The sequence below is a fragment of the Pristis pectinata genome, chromosome 32 (assembly GCF_009764475.1).
Source record: "Pristis pectinata isolate sPriPec2 chromosome 32, sPriPec2.1.pri, whole genome shotgun sequence".
Taxonomy (NCBI): Eukaryota; Metazoa; Chordata; class Chondrichthyes; order Rhinopristiformes; family Pristidae; genus Pristis; species Pristis pectinata.
The window spans coordinates 6,050,067-6,067,916 of NC_067436.1; the positions used below are offsets into that span (position 1 = coordinate 6,050,067).

The 17,850-nt window shown below is 41.3% G+C and overlaps 1 protein-coding gene across 1 annotated transcript in view; it reads left to right on the forward strand.

Moving 5' to 3' along the window:
- The window catches only part of ptpn9a (protein tyrosine phosphatase non-receptor type 9a), a 151,715-nt gene that overhangs the window by 92,364 nt on the left and 41,501 nt on the right, over positions 1-17,850 (forward strand). The window contains exons 6-7 of the mRNA XM_052042463.1: positions 1,021-1,131; positions 8,837-9,156. Of these exons, the coding sequence (XP_051898423.1) occupies positions 1,021-1,131; positions 8,837-9,156 (431 nt within the window). The remainder of the gene's footprint in view (positions 1-1,020; positions 1,132-8,836; positions 9,157-17,850) is intronic.

The window sequence follows — 17,850 nt, forward strand, 5'->3', positions numbered from 1 at the left end:
ACTGAGAAAATGTTTTCCTCGGGAGTCATTGTTGTAGTTCTCACCTTCAGTCATTTTGTGTCTGACCTGTTATGTTCATCTCTTGATTTCCTCACCTGGTAAAATAAGTCAGAAACAAGCTAGATACCACTGACAGACTGAAGCAGCAGTGCTCAACTATAAGCTTGTCCCAAGTCTGTCAACAAGCGTTAAAAAGGAAATTAAAGTGCAGGTGAATTTGCATTTCAGCCAGGTGTAATGTAAAATTAATGTTTAGATGACAGGCTCATTTAATTAAGGGCTAGAATCTTGATGGATGATGATCGTGCATCCCATTACAATCAATCATTCTCTCTTCTCTCCCCCCATCTGTAACACTATATTCTGCGTTCTGTTATTGCTTTTCCCTTGTACTACCTCAATGCATTGATGTGATGAAATGACTTGTATGGATGGCATGCAAAACAAAAGCTTTCCACTGTACCTCGGTGCACGGGACAATAATAAACCATCTCCGATCCTCCGTCTATAGCAACGAGGAGTGACGACCTGTTGGATGTTTTGCTGTCAAAGTTTCAGGTTGCAGATGAGTGGGGGAGCATAATTTCACAACCTACCTAGCTCATCCAGAGATGAATATCAACATCGCTGTGTAACAGTGCTGTTAATGCACTGATGTTTTAAATTTAGTTTGGGCAGACTTTTGTCACTGAAATGAATTTGACTGCAACCCATTAATGAATGTTCTTTCTCTCTAACCTTCTTTCACTCTATTTTTCCCTCCCTTTTGCTGCTTGTCTGGTTTTGATTCTGGCAACACAATCATTCTCCAGTATTAGCTCTGTAATTGTTCCGTGTGCAGCTGATCTTCTATACTAATCTCTTCCTGTCAGGGTAAACTCCTTCGGAAGTAAAGTAAAACTCTCATCTTGTAAAGCATTAGTATTTTATCTTGGAAGAGCATCCTTTTAGGTCAGTCAAACCATTTCAAATAATCAGTAATTTATTGTTTGATTCGTAATACAACCTTTCTATTTTCAGGGAGCCTTTCCCGCTCGATTGAAAAAAGTATTCATTGTCGGGGCGCCTGTCTGGTTTCGATTCCCATATTCCGTTCTAAGCTTAATTCTTAAAGAAAAGCTTCGGGAAAGAGTGAGTACTGTGCAAACTTTGTAAAAGAAAAAAATCCTGTAATCTACTTTGTTGGCTGTAACTTTGAGCTTTGTCTTGGTGTCCTCTGATGATCTGTGTAGTTACGTCAGTACTGTAAATGTATCCTAGATTAATGACAGATTGACCTGTGTAAACTTGTTGGTCAGATTTACCAAGAATGTTCTAAGCTGTCAACTACACCTATGTACATAACTGAAAAATCTAATCTTGAACCACACAAGAACGCAGTTAATTGCAGTAGGCTACCGATTAAAGCCCATTATTGCTCTGCACATATTATGGTCAAAAACCACAGTGGCTTGTTAAGACAATAGCCTCTCTGTGCCATGATCTTTATCTACCACATCTGAGCAATGTGCCAGAAGTCTACAGAAACTGTAGCCGGAACAGCTTGTGAATTGCCCCTGGACATGTTGGGAGCTACTGTGGCTGCAGGTCAACTGTATTTTTTTCTTAATAACATTCTCTGCACAGAATAGGAAGAGTGTGCTCCACATCATCTTCTCAATAAGCCTGCAAGAAAATATCTTGATCATACAATTGTTCCCCTTGCAAACAGTCATCTTCTTAGGCAGTCCCTTGGGATCAAGGATGACTTGCTCTGGTTCTGAGGTGACAGGGCAATATGGACCGGCAATCTCTACCACAGAGGGAGCCGTGCCTGGTAGGATGAGTTGGTACATAATTTGTGAGCTAGTTCATTCCTTCAAAAGGTTATGTTTAGTGCATGGTTAACAATCGTTTCCCAAAACAATGGAAATCTGCCACTTTCCTGACGGTATCCTGTGCAATTCATTCAAATTTTAATTCTTGAAATGTAGTTGAGGGAAGTTGCAAGGAGACTCCCAACCATGGAGAGTATTTTTAATGTTCAAATGAAATATTAAATTTTCACGTGTACATTTGTAGCTCTGGGAAATTGGGAAATGCCAATAGAGTTGCAAGATTGTCATTGTGAAGTCAAATCTTTCCATGTTTTCATTAAAATTTCATAAAACTATATAGAAGTGGTAGGATACATCAACCTTTGTGACTACTGAAGAGCCTTCATTGATGGTTGCCAAAAATTAGATGGTAAAGAGACCTGTTAAATTGACTACATGAGAGTTGTGAATGGTGGTGGACAACTAAACAGCTAATAGACAAGGCGTCTCCAAGAACATACTCATCCTCAATGATGGCAGGCATCACAGCAGCACTGACAACTGAACAACCATGTTCAACCAGAAGTTCCAAACAGATGATCCCTCTCAGCTTCCTCCTGAGATCCCCGTCATCAAAGAAACCCGTCTTCAACTGATTTGATTCATTCCACGTGATACCAAGAACTGGCTGAGACCACTGGATACCTCAAAGGCCATGGAGTCAGACAACATCCCAACTGAAAACCCACATTCCAGAATAGTTGCGTCTCTTGCCAAGCTGTTCTAGCACAAAATCTGGCACCTACTCAATAATGTGGGAAATTTCCCAACCTTGCCCTGTTCACAAGAAGATCTGATCTAATCTGGTTAATTACTGCCTAAGTCTGCTCTCAATCATCAGAAAAGTGATGGAAGGTAGTCCTGATAGTGGTGTCCAGAAATACCTGCTCTCCACAACTACTGGCCTCCAGACCTCATTCATCGTCTTGCTTCAAAAGTGAACCAAAGAGCTAAATACTAGAGACGAGGTGATAATGCTGTTTTAATCTCACAACCCACACCAAACGATTCCAGGCAAATGGCCGAGGTATCAAAAGCATCTCTGGAGAACCGCTGTATGGCAATAATTTCCTCTCAAATTCTAGACTGCTCCCTGAACCAATGGGCTGTCATTCGCTCCTTGGAGTTTTACCACACTCTGTTTGATTCAAATACTATTCCTGGATATGCCTTTCTTCATTGACATCAAGGCAACATTTGACCGAGTATGGCATCAAGTACATTTAAATCTGAAATCAAAGGGCAACAAGGGGGAAAACACTTCAACGATTGGAGTCATGCATTGCACGAAGGAAGATGGTTGTGGTTGTTTGGAGGTCAATCACCCCAGCCACGGGACATCATTGCAGGAGCTCCCTATGGCTGTGTCTTGGGCCAACAATCTTCAGCTGCTTCATCAATGACCTTCCTTCCATCGTGAGGTCAACAATGCAGTTGTTCACTGATGCCTGCACCATGCTCAATTCCATTTGCAACTTTTCAGGAGATTAGTAGTAGCAACAACTACAAACTTGGTGAATACACAAGTAAGGCAGCAATATCGAAAATAATTCAAAACTCTTGATAGCTCCATGGATCAGAAGGGGAACAATGGGTAGATGGGATGGAGCTTTTAACTATAGTTTGATAAGGCTCACCTCAGTATTCTACTTATGCTGCCTTGAATCTGCCTTTGAGCCTGTTCAATTATTCATTTAAATCATGTAAGTCAGTTCTGAAATTTTCAGTTGATCAGGTAACCAGATTCTTTTTGTGCTACAAATTTTAGCTACAATTTGTACAGGGAAAATATTTCTCAAGTTCCCTTCTAAACGTCCTGGCTCTAATTTTAATGTAATGTTCCCTTATTCTGGATTCCCAGTCAGGGGAATTAGTTTCTCTGTTTAACCCCCATCTGGTGAATCCTCACCCCATTCTTTCAAAAGCAGATACTTCCTTCTTGATGTTTGGTGCCCACAACTGGTACCATAGTTCATGTTGGGTCTGACCAATGCTCTATACAAAGGAGGCATAACTTCCTCCCAATTTAGTTTTCTTGTGATATAGATTAATGGAGAATTGGTCTTTATGTGTCTATAGGTTTAAAACCTAATATTTTAATCCCCAAAAGAAAAAAACTGATCATAATGCCATTATAAAATCAAAACCATGTAAATCTACACAGCAATTAAATACAACTGTTGATTACACAAGTTTCAAAACCAATGTGGGTTGTTAATTACACTGGAGAAACAAAGCAAATTGTACATGGAGTGGTGGTGGCAGCTGATGTCTAGTTTATTCCATGTCACAATGTTGTAATCAAGATTGCTCTTTCCTAGGTGTGGGGGATTAAAATTCAATCCTTATTAAGCAGTTCACCTGGATGAAGCTGGCTCATTTACTTTTGAAATGGCCGTTAAGAAGAAACCTTTCTGATGCAAAAGATGGGAAGGTGCAGAAGATGTTGAATTGAAACATTGGCTCTTACTCTCTTCATAGATTCTGTGAAACCTGTTGAGCATTTTCTTTTTTTCATTTGGATTCTGTTGTGTTATTTGCTTGTGAAATTGAAAACAGGTCTCAGATCATAGAACATAGAACAGTCCAGCACAGGAACAGGCCCTTTGGCCCACCATGTCTGTGCTGACACAATGCCAAATTAAACTAATCCTTTCTGCCTGCACATGATCCATGTCCCTCCATAATTCATGTGCCTATCTAAAGGCTTCCTGAAGGCCAATATCGTATCTGCTTCCATTACGACCCCTGGCAGCGTGTTCCAGGCACCTTCCATTCTCTGTGCAAAAAAAAAGCTTGCTCCACACATCCCCTTTAAACTTTCCCCCCTCTCACCTTAAAGCTGTGCCCTCCAGTATTTGACATGCCTACCCTGGGAAAAAGATGCCGGCTGTCCACCCTATCTATGCCTCTCATAATTTTATAAACTTCTATCAGGTTCCAGGATTTCTATGCTTCGGACGTGATGGGGAGGGAGGTGAGGAGTTGCATTGCTAATCAGGGAGAATGTCACAGCTGCACTCAGAGAGGACATATGGAAGGCTCATCCACTGAGGCAAAATGGGTAGAACTCAAAAACAGGAAGGGTGCAATAACTCCCATGGGATTATACTATAGGCTTCCCAATAGCCAGTGGGAGCTAGAAGAACAGATATGTAGGCAGATTATGGAAAGATGTTCCTTCTAATTGTTCCCATGGAATATTTTTATCTTACAAAATTGATGCGGTTGTTCAATCTTGGTGTTCAGATGCAGTAATGAACACATTGTGGGGTGTAAAATGTTACTTGAAAATCCAGCACAATAAAACAGTACTGAATACAGAATTGGAAAAAGTTTAGGTTTTTAGTTCGCTGCATTGCAAAAAAAATCTGTTCAATTTTAGCTTACTTCTCTGAATTAAGGAAGACACAACAATCATATTTGATAGATTTTCAAGTGTATCACATTGGATCATGAGCTGTTTAGATGAATCCATGTTTTACCAACATTTTTTCATATGCTCAGAAGTCCCATTTATACCTCTTAGATTATTGAACTAATCACATCTTGCTTTGAAGAAAATCACGCACATTTGTTTTTCTTGGTTCCCAATACATCACATGAAATTTCTTTGACCCAGACAAATAAAGAAGCAGAGTGAATAGATCCACCTCTCTAGGCATCAGCAGAGGGTTTCTGTAACTGAAAAGGTCAACTTTTCCATTCATAGACCATTAAAAAGTGGGCTGAAACACGGTATAACAGGTTCGTTACATGGTTCGAGTAGGATCACTTCCACCTTTTTGAGGACAATTCGGGATGGGTGATATATACTGTACTTTCCAATGATGCCCAGGTTCCCAAAAGCGAATTGGAAATAAAAAAGATGGTCTTTATAAATACAACACGTGCCAAGTATCCCTGGACTCAGTCTGGCCTGATTTAAGTTTAATCACCTGGCTGATAATGGGTATGACGTGGGTTCCAGTGATGTGTGTTGGATAGGTAAGACATTAAAAAAAAATAGGCAAACTTTCTTTAAATCAGAAGTCTACAGTTGGAATGCAGAATCTCCAAATGTTTGGTCATAAGAACACAAGAAAATACAAGCAGAGTAGGCCACTCGGCCCCTCAAGGCTACCCCACCATTCAATACGACCATTATTGATCTATGCTGCCTCAATTCACGTTCTGTGCCTGTTCCCCATAACCCTCAATTCCTTGACCTTTCAGATACTTACCTATCTCCACCTTATCTGATATGAGCTCCACCAGCCTCAGAGGCAGAGAATTCCAGAGATTAACTACCTCCATGCCCCAGTTTTAAATGACTAGCTCCTTATTTTGTAGTTATGTTCCCTTGTTCATGACTTTCCCCTAATGAAAACATCCCAACATCTACCCTGCAAAGCCCACTTAGGATCTTAACTGTTGGAATAAGGTATAATGTACAGTATGAGAGGAATTTCTTGTGAAGAGTTGTTGGAGTACGGGTGACACCAGTGTTATGGAGAGATTGTACTCCTGGAAAACAGGCTGTATTGCGATTTTCCGTAACACGAAGCTGCATCATCCGCGCATGCATCAAGAAACGCAAGTTGGAAAAGAAATTTATGTTGATTTCTTTACCTTTCTTTCACATAAATTCCGTGAGAAAGAATGTTGTACTGTATCTCAAGTTCTTGGGTAGTGATTTGTGAATTCTGTAAGGGCGAATTTCTGTAACCCATTGGCCATTACGCAGGTGTAGCCTGTATAGAATGTTTCACTCAAGGGAGTGTTGAAACAGAGAGCAGTCACCTTCTCAGGGAAAGTTAAATCAATATTTGAAGTAGAGGAGCAAGGCTAGGAACAGAGATCAACAGGGTTTTGAGTAGGAAGTGGGACTAGTTTTGCATGACTAGAATAAAGAGCTGGTATAGACAAGATGGGATGAATAGCCTCTTTAAGTGCAGTAAGTATAGTTCTTTTCTTCCCAAGCTGTTTTGGAAAAAGTTCAGAGAAAAGCCAATAAGATGCCCCTGGTATCAATGTAAGGTCTAGAAAGTCAGCTTCTGCATCCCTGAGCAAAATGGGGAGAAGTATCAAATAGAAGTACGTGAGCAATGGTGAGGTTTGCCTTCGCTCATAAAGAGGCTGGGCCGGCATTTATTTCCCAACCTAATTGGCCTTAAAGCGAGAAATGAAGAGCAGCTACGAATCGTCAGCGTGGATAAGGATGGCAGATTTCCTTCTCAGAAGGAAGGATGTTTGTGAACCGGAAGTTTTTATATTGGTTTTCATTGTCACCATTACTGATAAAGGCTTTATGTTCCCAATTTATTTAATGAATGTATTTTAAATTCACTAATGCTGTGCTGGAATTGAACTTGTGTCTTCAGGTCATCAATTCATCCCTGTGGATGTAAACCAGTATCTTGACCATTGTGCTACTGTTCCCTTCCTGCCTGCAAGATACAGAGCATGATATGTTACCATGCTGTGAACCAAAAGTCCAGCAATGTTTTTATGAAATTTCTTTTTGGTACTGAATATTTACAATAAAAATTCAGGCAAGAATATTCTTATACATTGGGCAGTTATTGCACAGGGTAGATGATTTGTAGAAATAATGGGTGACAGATGCACATCAGTCTAATGGTTCAGACTGGTGAAATGATTGGGTCAACCAGAGCTGGCTTGGTTGCTTGAATTTTTTAATTCATTCATGGTATAGGGGCATTGCTAACAAAACCATGCCCACCTCAAGAAGTGGTGCTGAGCCACCACCTTGAAAGACTGCAGTTCATGTGGTGATGGTACTTCCATTGTGCTGTTTTGAACCAGTGATGCATTACACAGTCAGAGTGGTGTGTGACTTGGAGGTGGTGACAAATCCTATTTGCCTCCCATTATTATCCGTCCAGTGAGTAGAGGATTTTTGGTTTAGCAAGTGATTGGTGCAAATGTCGTGCTTCATCGTGGGACTAGAGTAAGATCTAGTTAGTCACACAGAAGCCAACAAAGGCAACGAGTACAAAACAAGCTGCTGGAGGAACTCAGCAGTTCAGGCAACATCTGTGGAGGGAAGTGGACAGTCGATGTTTCGGGTCGAGATCCTTCATCTGGACTGAAAGATAGAGGGGAGTTACCAGTATAAAGAGGTGGGGGGGGGAGGGGAGAGGCGTGTGGCAAGAACTGGCAAGATAGGTGTATGCAGGTGAGGAGGGGTGATAGGCAGGTGGAAGAGGGAAAAGTGGAAATAGCGACAGAGGCTGGGAGGTGATAGGTGGAGGTGACAAAGGGCTGAAGATGATGGAATCTGATAGGAGAGGAAGGTGGAGCGTGGAACCAAATAAGGGAGGTGGGGAGGGCAGTGGGGGAGGAGATCGGAGACCCAGTAGGAATGTAACAAGTAGCTGCATTCCTATCTTCAAACAGTACTGTGTATTGCACACGGGTTAATTTTCTATACTCTCTAAACTTATTGAGAGCAGTTATTTTCTGAAAATGATAGATATTTTCTGCAACAAGAGCATTACCGAGAGCAGGATTTCAGCACAGGCGCATTATGAAGCCTTCCTCTCCACGCAGTAATTGTTGGGGAGTTTGGTCACCTGCATACTTGGCCAATTGACCATTTCTCCTCACCTTTCCATAAAGCAAGCTCTTGAAGCCCACTGTAACTGCACTATCTAAGATCAAGCAACTGGGCATCTTCCTAATTTGCGTAACCCAGCAACCTGCTGAAGGAGTCCTCTGATTGCATTAGTAACATTAAATTAAAATGTACCATACAACAAGTGTCTATGTTCAGAGACGAAAGCAGTCCTCCAGAGGGGCCTGTAGCCTTGTCTGATCCTTTTCCTGATCCCCATTACTTAGAAGATCCTTGCTTAAAATGAGTAGTCCTTATGGCTGCCAAAATCATGCAGCTCTCTCTGACATTTAGCATCAATTTTATTGTCCAGAATTAGATGTAGGAACTGGATTGACCCTATTCTGTCTCTCTGTTGTAGGTGCAAATGGTGAAGACGTACGAACTGAAACTGTACATTCCTAGGGATTGTCTGCCTGAGCACTTAGGTGGAACCCTGAAATTGGACCATTCCAGCTGGAACAAGCAGTTTTTAACGTCACCAAATGGACACACTGACTCGCTGGACGAGCTCATCGCAGGCTTCCCGAGGGATGAAGTGTCCGTACACGTGCCAGGGCTAGAAGGGATGACGGTGGAAGAACTGCTGGACCATGTCAACACCGTTCAGAAGAGGGGAATCTTTGAGGAATATGAAGATATCCGGCGGGAGACCCCTCCAGGCACATTTAACTGCTCATTGTTAGTTCAGCGTTTCTTTCCACTTAAACAAAAGGGTTAAATAACGAGCCCAGGTTGCAGTAGGCATGAAAGATTAAGGACACTCTTACTGAGGGGTTCAGGATGATTAGAGCATTAGTAGGGTAGAAGGAGAGGAGTCTGTCTGGTAGGGGAGTTCAGAACAAGCGAGATGGCCTTAAGAATAGAACTGTGCTGTTCAGGGTGGATATCAGGGGGCACTTCTCAACCAAAGGGGCATGGAACTCTTTCCTCCAAATGGTGTTGCTGGTGGAGGTCAATAAAAAAGGTATTCCAAAGGGCGTGAAGCAATAGAGTCGAAGGCTCCTTTCGTTTCTGCCTAGTGTGCCTAGTGACAGATCATGCAGATCACAACTCCCCAGCTGTTACGGAAGATTACAGGCTGATCAGAATTGTAGCATCACTTTTGCAGACGTTCCTTTTCCTTCATACATAGTGTTGTGGGTTTACAGTTCAAAGCAAAGACTTACAGGTGTGGCAAAGAATGGTAGGGCGTGTGGTGTGTGTCTATGATGCACGTGTGGTGGCTTCCAGCTTTTAATCAGCCAAAGACAGTAGAGGCAAACGAAGGTGGAATGATGGGGAAGTCAGCTGTAGTGGCTAACTACAGGGCAGAAATGGGGGAGGTTGAGCTCACTTCAGCTGTCTGCTCTCGACTGGTAATAGCAGAGCAGACTTGATGGGCCGAATGGCCTACTTCTATTCCTTTGTCTTGTGATCTTGTGACTTGAGGTAGAAAGAGTAAATTCTTTCCAAACTGCTTGAGGCACATTATGGTATTCAGTGTGTGAATGCTGTGCTGTGTAGTGTGTTACTGTTGTAAAGTGTATATACAGTGCACTACAGGTGGACTATAACCAGTAAATTGAAGGGGCATCCATTCCAATAAGTCCATGCTCCCATCCCTACCTCACCACCATGACAGTTTACATGCACAATACATTTATGTTTCAGGCAGGGCTGTTCCATCACCTCGCATGTCATGGTATAATAACAGAGAATGCTGAAAGTACTCAGCAGGTCAGGCAGCATCAGAGTTAATGTTTCAGGTCAATGACCTTTCATCAGAACTCATTGACCCGAAATGTTAGCTCGTCTCCTCTCCCCACAGTTACCACCTGATCTGAGTACACCCAGCGTTCTCTGTTTTTAATTCAGATGTCAAACATTTGCAGATTTGTGGTTTACAAGAAGTTGCCTTGGTATTGGTTAACAAGCTAAATATTCCCACTGGAAATGGAATCACAGAGATTGTTGAGTTCCCTTTGCTTTTAGTGAAAGGATAATATTTCCCTTCAGTAGCAAGTACAGAGGAACATCAAAGAAAGGGAGGGCAAGATAGTGGTGGCAGAAAATTTGTATTGCCACCACAGCACCAGCACAGGCTGCGGGGCTAATTTACAGGGAAATATTGAACTTATTTTGTCTATTATTAAAGTAAATCAAGTGATTAGTTTAAAAATTTAAAGAAAAAATTGAACAAAGTTTACATTGTGTTTTTTCAATTGAAAATCACCACATTACCTATCTGAATTGAGAGGAATGAATGAGAGGAAGATGGAGGGATATGGGCATTTGGTAGGTAGAAGGGATTAGCTATGTCGGCACAACATTGTGGGCCGAAGGGCCTGTTCTGTGCTGTACTGTTCTATGAATTTTATTGTAAAAACAGAAAATGCTGGATGTGCTGATAAATGGAATTAGTATAGGTAAGACGATGGCTGGCACGGACATGGTGGGCTGAAGGGCCTGTTTCTGTGCTCTATGACATTCAGGAAGTCAGGTAGCACCTGTGGAAAGACAAACCGTTAGTGTTTCAGGTCAAAGACCCCCTTCATCACAATCTAAAAGTTAACTCTGTTTCTCTTTCCACAGACACTGCACGACCTGTTGAGTGTTTCATTTGTTATTTTTGATCAGTATTTTCTGTTTTTGCTGCAGATTTCCAGTATTCTCAGTGTTCTGTTTTGTGGAATCTTGCAGAATGTGGAAGTTTGTGGCGAACACTGTGATTCCTGACAGCCATGTCTGCACTGCAAGGAACTTCAGCTAAGACTTGTTAAGCTAGCTTCTGAAGGTCAGACGCTGCAGGGCATTAGGGAGAGGGAAAGTTACCAGAAAACTTCAATCCAGTCAGCAGTCCAATGTGTGTACTAATCAGGAAAAGCAGTGTGCACTTAGACTAAATTAATCCCACATTAAAGGATCAGGTCAAAGCTCTGCAGTCTTGCACATCAGGTGTTAATTGTGCCATACGATTGAACAGTTAACAGGAGGAAGAACATCCCCATGCTCTATAATGGCAGGCCCCAGTACGTGAGTGCCAATGGCATGGTTGAAGCATTTGCAGCCACCTTCGCCCAGAAGTACCAAGAGGATGATCAATCTTGGCTTCTTCCGGAGGTCCCCACCATCACAAAAGAAGCAGCCTAGATCACTGGGCACAGAAACGGGTTAGGGACTGGACAACATCCCATCTGCTGTCGTGATGACTTGTGCTCTCAACTTAGCTGCACCTCCAGCCAAGCTGTTCCACTATAGTTATATCACTAGCATCTTCCCAACAATATGTTGCTTGCCCAGTACTGGGTTAGAGACATTTTGTGGACAGAGGGAGAGGATCCAGTTGTTGTGGTCCACATGAATTCCAACATTTTATAGAACTGGGAATGACTGATGAAGAACTAGCATCTGAATTAAAACACACAACCTTGGGCAAAATACTTGGGCGGTTAGATGAAACATATACCAAGTGACAGAGAAACCTCAGGCTGACACAGTGAAGTGTGTGCAATGGCACCACTTCTGGGAAAAGAATGAGCTATTCCTCCACGATGGGATTCATCAGCAGAGCTGGAATCCGTGTCCAGATGAATTGAATAGAATTGAATAACTAAATGGTCCTTTTGGAAAAAACTGTAAGTGATTGGGAAAACTCAAAAATCGATGGTGAAAAGTCAAGCCTGTAGGGCAGGATAAAGATTTGGGTAAAAATAGGTAGGAGTGGGTCAGGAAGGGTCTGAGAGCTTAAAGATAACAGGGCATAAGCGACAGTTCAAACAAGGGAAAAGAGCACTGTAGCTGAGTGCAGAGAGCATTCTGAACAAAATGGATGAAATTAATGACACTGATCCACAACGGAGACATGGTTGCAGACTGAGTGAGGTGGGAAGTAAGTATTCCAGAATAATTGGAAATGTTCCAAAGATGAACCAAACGTAATAGGGTAACTCTGAGAATATTGGATGGGATAAAGAAAAGGAAATCAAGGTGTAGAAATGGTTTGGGTGGCGTTAATAAGTGTAAGAGTAGAATGGATCTTGGACAAGGCCAAATGAGCACCGACCAGTAGTTTCTGCAAATATCTAATGACAGGCAATGTTGATGAGTAGCTCACAGCCCTTAGTCTGTAGAGCCTCTCAGACACTAGTGACGTTGTCTTCAGTCAGCTCACTTCATTCCTGTGTGAATTTTTCTTCCATTTGCTGAGTTTTATCCCTCAAACAAAGGCCATTCGATCAATACAGTGTATCAGTTCAGTTCATTTTATTGGTTTTGGAGGTCAAAAATGCCATGCAACTGAAGACCACATGTGACCTTCCTCCCAGGTAGGCACCTCCTGATAGTCTGACCAGTGTTTACCGTTATCTCCCTCACACAGATCATTTCATTGTTCCCACCGCATTTTTTCCGCAGACTCCAATCTCATTAACAATTGCTCACACCCACTTCTCCACCAATGTCATGTCCACACAGGTTTGGTCTAGTCTTTGTTTACAATCTGTTTAAGTAACAACAAGCTCCATAGCATCTCTTCATGTAATCACCAAACCATTGGTCCTTATTACCATTAATAGAAACAACAGCACAAGTATGGTTTAAGTCCACTACCCTCTCTGCAACCTTAAATTACCCCTTTTGCCTCTCTTTCCCAGTTCTGATGAAGAGTCTCTGACCTAAAAGATTAACTCTGTTTCTCTTGTCTGCTGAGTGTTTCCAGCATTTTCTGTTGTTATCAATGTATACATTAACTGTACAATTCTTTAACTTGTTACAAAAGTTTGCCATCATACCTTAAGATGGCAATTTTACAGCTTTGACAGATAAAAGAAAAAGAAGAATGTATGTGATACTGCAGTCCCCATCTTGAAAGTGAAGTGTCTCGTACTCAATCTGTGCCTCCCCTTGGGCACAAGGCTCTGAGTTTGAACAATTGCATTTTTCATATTATATCACCATAATAGTGCAGAATTTCATATTTAAAGTTCTCATAAAATCCCAAATCTAAATTTTGTTGGCCTGACTGATTTTATCAAAGTCCAATCTTGTTTCCTCAATCAAAACTTTATTCCTTTATTTGCTGTAAAACTCCCCAAATATACTTGTTTTCCAGTCAAGATTTGATCATTCAGGTAAATTTCTTCTTCTTGTAGTCAGGTTAGAAAATAACAACAGCCAATATTGTATTAAATCTAAATCTCCTAAGTGCAAAGACTTAAATTTCAGATTGTCACCATAGTGTGTCATCTGATATCTGTGCACACCTGGATTTTGTTTTATTCCTGTTTATCAGAATCTTTGCAAATAACTAACAAACTTTACAAAAAAAGGTCTCCACAGTGAAAAAAAACTTTAACACTCCTGCCAAAGGGCAAATCAAAAGAGAGAAAATAAGTGGAGTCTCATAACCTCTTAAAGATATAAGCTGTCCTCCAACTTTATTTCACGTTAAATAACATAATCATTTATCCTAGTCACATTCTATTCCCTGCAATGAAATTAGTTTAGAAAGAACAATACGTTGACTTTTTCACCTCCTCGTTCATATTCACGTTCCCTCCTTGTAAAAACAAAAATAACTCAAAAGTTGCTAAACCATGCAGTACTCTAAAACTGAGAGACCATTCACGCACTTTAAATCAGTTCAGAAGCAAAATATGACTTGCTGTCGAGGGTTAAACAAGAAAGACAGCTTCATGGAGATTTTTAAATTTTAAAGCTCTGAAGCAGGAATGCTCTAAATTATTTGTCATTCAAATGCATGCATTCAACATGTCGACATCAACCAAAGTACCAGCAGCATCTAAGCTTTCCCCTTACTAATCTCTGATCTCTGACAGAACTCAGGCTACAAAACCTGTTTGCCCTACCATCCCTGACAAAGTTGTCCGTCTCGCCACAATTAAAACACGATCTCTCAGAGATTCCCTTCATTCCGTACCCTTTTTTGTCAAACTTCCTTTTTTTACGGGCTTTGCTTCATTATAATCATTCCAAAAATTCTGAATTCCATACACCCCAGGACCACATCTCCGATCCCTAGTAGGGGCCATTGTCATGCTTGAACCTGCCCCCATCTGCTCCTGAATAATAACCTCTCTTTGCACTGGTGTTTGAGCTGCTCTGAGGAGAGCAGACCTTGTACCACCTGCCACCATCAGCAATTTCAAAAGCTTACTGACTAGCTACATTTACCAGTACTAGCACTGAGGCATCAGCGAGGAGTATTTCTTGGATCAATGTTATAACAGGCTACCCATCTTCAAGGCTTGTCCAATTCATGCAATCCCCACATGCCCACTATACCCAGGTGGAGTCATTTTTATTCCCACTGCTAACTGCATGCTGTTTGCCCAACCTCCCCATCAGCTCTGAACTCCTAAGAATGGTTCTTCTCTCACTGGGTTCATGATGCCTTCCCTAAATGATCTTCTATCGCTGTTTTAAACTCCACATTGCAGCCTGGCTTTTTTCCAATACATCTTTCATATCTTACACCAGCACAGCAGTGCCACTCTGCTCCTTTGTGACGGCCACAGAACATTCTGCCACCACTCTTTGTGAGCAGACTTGCTGCAAAAAATTTTCAATTTCTTTCTGTTGCCTTTTACAGCTCTCACCATCTCTAAGAGCACAGTCTAAAGCTGTGTATGCTACCAATTTGAAAGCATTATCAGCTGCAATCATTTTTCGATTTATTCACTCTTAATAAAATATACCACCTCTTCAAAGGGACTTGGGCTCCCTTCATGGAGCAACACACACAAAATGCTGGAGGAACTCAGCAGGTCAGGCAGCATCTGTGGAGGGAAATAAACAGTCAATGTTTCGGGTTGAGACCCTTCATCCGGACTCTTCCCCAGCATTTTGTGTGTGTTGGTCCAGATTCCAGCATCTGCAGAATCTCTTGAGGGCTCCCTCCATGAGGCACTCTGCCCTCACTCAATAGCTGTGCCGCTGCTGTGCAAGTCACAGGTGCCATTGATGGAGGCTTGTCCTGCTTCATTCGCCCCCAGGTTTTGTCTCCACACCCGTCTTGAGTCATGGACTTTGGTAAGCAATTCATGGTCACTCCATCACCTAGATCATTCACACTCATTCCTACTTCATCCTCCTCACACCTCCGATCTCATGAACAGCTAACTGACCATGCAGGTTTGGTCTGGCTCATCCTTGTTAAAATCTTTCAAAATAACAAACGGGCTTTGAGCATCTCCTTGAGTATTTACCAATCCCAAGATCCCTTCCTATTTTTTTCTCCACTATATGTTTATCAATTTCCCTTTGGAAGGCCGCAGTGGAACCTGTCTCCACCACGTCTGCAGACAGTGCATTCCAGACTCCAACCACACAGTGTTTTCCCTCATGCCATTCTTAACTCACTTATCCTTTAATTAATAGAAACAACGTGTGTATGGATGACATAATACTGACGCAATTCTTTAACCTTTAAAGAATTAAACCTAAGCTTCCATTGATGCCTTGCAATTGCAGTTTTATAGCTATTCACAATTAAAAAGTCAAGAGGGTTTTTGTTTTAACACCACTACAAGAAGGAATGAGATCCAGAAAGGTCTGGCAGGTTTAGCTAATGGGCCCTTGTTGCTTTGGATAGGGAATTAAGCACAAAATTAGAGTTGCATATAACCAAGGATAATACACGCATATAACCAAGGTGAACAAACCAAATTTATATAATTAATAAGCCCATAATATGGAGGATCAGCTCCTGGAACTTATTCAGGAAACAACCAGGGAACAAATTGCTTTAGAACTGATATTTTATAATGAGGTGGAGGTAATAATCTTCCAGGTGGAAGTCTTTGGCGAAGTGAGATCATAGTATGATATAATTTTATCTCGAGTTTGATATCGTCAATTCTGAATCAAGTATTTGAAATCTAACTTCATGGGTGTGAGGGCTGAGCGAATTCAAAGCTAAATTAAAAAATGTGATGGGCAAGCAATGATAAATGTTTAAAGTAATAATTTGTAATTATGGAAGAAAAAATAATGGGAGTTGGAGTTGGCAATCCTCTACGTTCTAGTGTGTGTTAAGAGGTGATACGGCGCAATGGATGCACTAGCTTTGATCTTCAGGGATTCTCTGAAATGAAGTCAGTAAATACAACTTCACTGTTCAAGGGAGGAGCAAGAGAGAAGACGTGGAAGTAAAGGCCAGTTAACCTAATATCAGTTGTGGGAAAGGTATTAAAATTTATTGAAAATCAAAAATGCTGCATTGCTAGAAATCTGAAATAAAAACAGAAAATGATGCAAACACTCAACAGGTAAGGCAGCATTTGTGGAAAGAAAAACAAATTTTACTTCAGATTTCCAGCATCTGTAGGAAGAACGCTATTTCTCTTTCCACATTTTTTGTCTGACCTGCTGAGTGTTTCCAGCATTTTGTCTTGGTGTTACTCTATTGGAGAGTTTCGTTTTTTTCTTCCATCCCATCCCGCACCCTTCCTGCAACTCAAAACTAGTTTTCTGTCCTCGCCAGTTCTGATGAACTGCCATGTTAACTGCTTCTCCCTCCACAGATGCTGCCTGACCTGCTGAGTGTTTCCAGCATTTTCTGTTTTTATTACACTGTACTACCAGAGAAAACTGACTCTCAGATAATCATTGAATGAGGGGAGTTGATACAGATTTATGAACGATAAATTGTAGTTCACACATACAATATGTTGGATTTTTAACCAGGAGGCTAGATAAAATGGAATCAGAGGAATTAATGTATTTGGAATTTTTTTAAAGTGTCACATGACCTATTGCACAACATTAGCCTTTATGTTCAGGGGTTACATGAATTGAGGATTGGTTAACAGAGAGAAAGCAGAGGAGAAGTAATCTGGTCATTTTGAGGTTGTCAGGCTGTAACGCGCTTGGATCTCTGTTAACTTCAATCTGCATTCATGACTTGGGTAAGAGGACGGAGCATAATGTATCCCAAGTTACTGATGATACAAAGCTAGGGAGGAACATAAACATTGAGGAGGACAGAGAGAGCCTGTCAAACAATAGATAGCAGGCAAGAACTTGTCAGGTGAAGTAGAATGTGGAGAAGCATGATGTTATTTGTTTTGGCAGGGAAAATACTGAATATTTGGCATAAATTCAGTGAAACCAAAAAGTAGTATTCAGAGCAATCTAGGAATCCTTGTAAATGTATCACAGAAAATTGATGTACAGCAAGTAATTAGCAAAGCAAATGGGATATATGACTTCATTATAAAAGGATTGGAGTATAATAGAAGTCAGATTACATTATATAGAGTTGTGGACACAGCACAAAAACAGGCCCTTCAGCCCATTGAGTCCGTGCCAACCATCAACCTCTCATCTACATTAATCCCATTTCTTTTATTCTCTCCACATACCCTTTAACTG